The sequence below is a fragment of the Capsicum annuum genome, chromosome 1 (genome assembly GCF_002878395.1).
Source record: "Capsicum annuum cultivar UCD-10X-F1 chromosome 1, UCD10Xv1.1, whole genome shotgun sequence".
NCBI lineage: Eukaryota > Viridiplantae > Streptophyta > Magnoliopsida > Solanales > Solanaceae > Capsicum > Capsicum annuum.
In genome coordinates, this window is record NC_061111.1 from 236,237,677 (window position 1) to 236,242,143 (window position 4,467).

Genomic DNA, 4,467 nt, shown 5'->3' on the forward strand with positions numbered 1-4,467 from the left:
CAAGTTAAAATATATTAAACAAATTGAAACGGAGGGACTACTTTATGTGTCATTTTTCGTTTTTTAAAGTCAAATAATTTAAGCTTGATCCTAAATTTGGGCACAAAATCTTAAAAATTTTAAAAATAAAAATTATTATATTTGAAAACTACATAGTATTATAAGTCAGAATTATTGATATTGGAAATACTTACAAGATTATGGAAAAATTATGATCAAAATAAACATGTTAGGATCTCAAAATCTAAAAAATAACACATAAATTAAACGAAAGGAGTATAACTTAACATTAGTAACTAAATCAGACATAAAACAATACTAAACTTTTATCATTGGAGTGTTGTCTATGTTTATCGTGCATATCAAATGACCCTTAAAGTTTTGATTTCTCAAATAAAGACACTCCTTATTTTTTTCATTCTACCAAGTTTTTTTGCCCAAACTATTTGAAAAACAAAAACATTTAAACAAGTTCTTTTGAGGTAACATATGAACCAGGCGGAGGACAAGGAAAGGATTTACGACCTGTGGCGTCACTCTGTCATCCTAAGAATCGACTCCAAAAAAAGAATTCTCTCTCTCATGGACGAAACCATGATGGACCGATCCTCGGAGACCCGCATACCGCCGGAACCCCCAGACAAAGGATCTTCTCACGATTCTACTGACAATCCCATTCCGACAACCTACAGTGAAATCCTCATGGCTCAAAGCATCACTGTCACGAGCTTCCCAATGGCACTCCAAGAGGACCCCCCTCTGGTAGAATCATCTGAGTTAGGCGACACAATACCTCTAACGGCAGAGGACAAGGAAAGGATTTACGGCCCGTGGCGTCACTCTGTCGTCGTAAAAGTTCTGGGTAAGAGGTTCAACCATCACTATCTACGCAAGAAACTAGCTGATTTGTGGAAAATAAATGACCCCTTCCGGCTAATAGATCTAGGCAAGGATTTTTATACTGCAAATTTTAATAGGGAAGATCTTCAAAGGAAGGTGCTCCAACAAGGACCATGGTTTGTAGCTGGTGCCTACTTATCGGTTCGAAGTTGGGTCCACAACTTCGTCCCCAGTGATTCTAAAGTGCTAACTATGGCAATCTGGGTCAGGTTACCAGAATTACCAACTGAGTTCTAAGATAGAATCATCCACGAGAAGGTAGGGCAAAAGATCAGTTCCTTAGTTAAAGTTGACTCATGTACATCCGCAGGCCTGTAGGGTCGGTATGCAAGGATATGCGTGCAGATTTCGATGGGCACCCAGGTCAAAAATTCAATCAACATAGGAAATCACCAGCAAGCCCTTCACTACGAAGGTAATAGTTTTCTATGCAACTCTTGTGGAAAGTTGGGACACACTAGAAGTACTTGTCCACCATCGAAGATGAACTCGAAGCAACAAACGGGTGACAACCACAAAATTGATGGGGGGAAAATGGAATCGAAAGAACAATGGACTACGGTGACCTTCAAAAGAATGAAAAGAAGATCCATATCCAAGGAGAACACATATGCAAAGACAAGCGAAGCCAGATCAGGTAAGTTTCCTAACCTCCACAATGGCGCTGTAACGGCATAAAAAATTGATAAAATATGTAAAATCATAATTTTAAGTGATTTGATTATTTTACCCCTCCCCGTAGTTGCATTATGATATTTCTAGGGTGTGAGAGTTATTGGCATGATTTTCAATGCATTTTGATATCATTTATGCAATATTGTGGTTTTTGATGGCTTTGAGAGTCTTATTTTGGACTTATGTAGATATCTTTTGATCCATACGACAGATGACTAAATGGACTGTGCCAGCAGCTCCAGATTATTGATTTTAGACTAGGTAGACCTTTGGTTCGAGGCCCGGTGCACCCGAGCTCATTTCGACCTATTGGTTGAAAAGTTGAAAAATTAGAAATATGGGTGTGGGGCCCACGTTTGATCGAAACGACCTCGGATGGAAAATTCGACTTCACCAGCAGATCCAAAATATCAATTTCAGGGTGTTAGCATGTTTGGTATGATTTTACGATTTTTAAATTCCATTTCGACCCTCGATTTGAAAAATTATAATTTTGGGTTTTGGGGATCAACTTTGTGAAAATGATGTTTTTTTGAAAATCTGATATCATCATCGCGTCCGAAAGGTCGAATTTAGTATGGTTGCATAGTTCGTTTGTGTATATCGGACTCCGAATGAATCCCAGGCACTCCGTCGATATCCGTTTCGACTTAAGAAAAAAAATCAGCAGTTATATTGCAGATTTTCTGCAATATAAACAGCTTTTTCACCCTTTTTGCCTATTTTGTTCATTTTTTATCTTGTTTCTTGAGAGTTAAACTATAAATAATTTAAGAGCTTAAAAGTGAAGCTTGTGGGAGTTTAGGAAGCTAGATTAACATCTATTTCTTGGTTTTATTACGGATTTAAGGTAAGAATTCACCTATTTTCTTAGTAATTTCTTAATAAATTTTCCAAAATCCCAAAAATCTTAGGGCATGATTTTAAATTCAAATTTACCCCTTTCACTTAAATAATATTTTTATCTTATAATTACTAGTTTTTCATCAATTTAACCTTTAAAAAACAACTCTGACTCTTGATTTCAACACGGATTTCAAAGATTTTTATCCGGTAAAGCTCAAAAATGATTTTTCTTCAATTTGAACTCCATTTTTTACTCGATTTAACTTGAATTTGCAGCTGTAGGTTCCTAAAAATATGGGGAACATGTTTTTGAAGTAAAGTTCCAATTTTGCTCTTCTTTTTTGGAAACCCATTTTGGGGGTCCGTTTTGACCCAGAACCAAAAGTAGTCAATATGGGTGTCGTTGGTTTTGTCTTGACGCGTAGATTTTATATTTGATACTTATAGTGGATTTTGAGATTATTAGTGAAAATTAAGGTCGCTGGTTTAAGTGTAGCAGACTGGTTTCGACTTTCGAGATAGGTTATGGCTTAACTCTTTCAGACTGGGTTAGGTAGAAATGATGACACAAAATGCATGTTAAGGGTGAAAACTAATTATGAAAATAAAAATTTATGTGTTGTGCTCGTGTGGGGGTCTATATATGATGTAATTATCGAAATTGAGTTATTATGTGATATGTATGACCGTGTGAGGTCCTATGTGATATTGATAGTCTTGAATACATGTGAATAATTGTATTGTATTATTAAAATGCTTAATGTGGTATCATTGGTGTATTGTGATTATATTCATACTTTTTTGGCATATGGGACATGTGGATATTCATGGATGAAATGAAAATAATGAGTGAATATTGACTCATGTGGTTGTGGAAATGTATCATTGTGGTTGGTTGTGGAAATATATCATATGGTTGGTTGTGGAAATAATCATTGTGATTGGTTGTGAGCATTACGTCTTCATATCATACTCATTCATAAAATATTGGTACCACCGTGGCAACATCTGAGAAACACTGGCAATACTTTTTTAAAAGATATGGTAACACCTTATAAAACCCTTTTCGAGGGATGTGTCAAAAATAAGATATAAGATATATGGATTGTTTATGGGTTGACGAACCCCCCATGGATCCTACGTCTAGAAGCTTTAGCTCCGTAGGTGTATACGGGGATTATGCAATGATCCCGGAGGTTGTGCGACGACCTCATGCATCATCATAATCATCATCATCATCATATACATTGCACTTACTTTATTGTATTTATGTTGTGTTGTATTGTCTTATTGACTTGTCATCTATGTATTTGTCTTACCTTCCTTTACTTGTATTTGATGATCTTGTATCTATATATTCTCTCTTGTTCTATTTATATGTGACATAATGTATACTTGTGTTCTATACCTTGGTGTGTTGTTGTAATATTTCTGAGATATATTAGAACTATTAGTGCAAGTGGTGTGGGCTACCGTTGTGGGATATTTTCTGATTGAAGGTGACGTGCCCTTAGTGTATATTTTGTATGCTTTATTTACTACTTTTCTTAGTCGGCCTATGATACCTATTGAGTACAAATGGACCATACTCATGCCTACTGTGCCCTTTCGGTGCAGGTCTTAGCTCGAGTGTGCCTCAACTTGATTGACTCAGGCGATTGTTGGAGCTTCCAAGGTTGTGGTTGGACATTCATGCGTCCGAAGTTCACCTCTATCTTTCTATAGTTGTTATGTATTTATTAGTATTCGGAGACAGTTATTATTCCTTTGTGGTTATTTTTTCGATGCACTTGACTCTTGGATTGTATTAGTAGTTCTTACACTATTGACACCTGATTTTGGGCATGATTGGTATTTTGGATAAGTTCTTTCTGTATTGTTATGATTACTTATATGGTTTGACTTTGTTCTATAAGCCTTATCGTGGGAAACTTTTGTCTTTTTTTTTGTATCAGTTTGGATGATAGACTTACTTTTCAAGGTATGTCGTGATAAGTGTCATCATGACCCTTATTTTGGGTCGTGAAAAATTGGTAAACAGTCAGG

The 4,467-nt window shown here is 36.0% G+C and overlaps 1 protein-coding gene across 1 annotated transcript; it reads left to right on the forward strand.

Annotated features, from left to right (window-relative positions):
- Positions 1–66: 66 nt before the first annotated feature.
- Positions 67–4,266, forward strand: LOC107848195. The gene is made up of 2 exons (XM_016692904.2): positions 67–1,537; positions 4,039–4,266. Exon 1 carries the CDS (start codon positions 490–492, stop codon positions 1,135–1,137), a length of 648 nt encoding a protein of 215 aa, XP_016548390.1. The 5' UTR covers positions 67–489; the 3' UTR covers positions 1,138–1,537; positions 4,039–4,266.
- The last annotated feature ends 201 nt before the right edge of the window (positions 4,267–4,467 follow it).

Coding starts and splice junctions, on each gene's coding strand:
- LOC107848195 (XM_016692904.2), top strand. CDS start 490: ATGAACCAGGCGGAGGACAAGGAAAGGATTTACGACCTGTGGCGTCAC.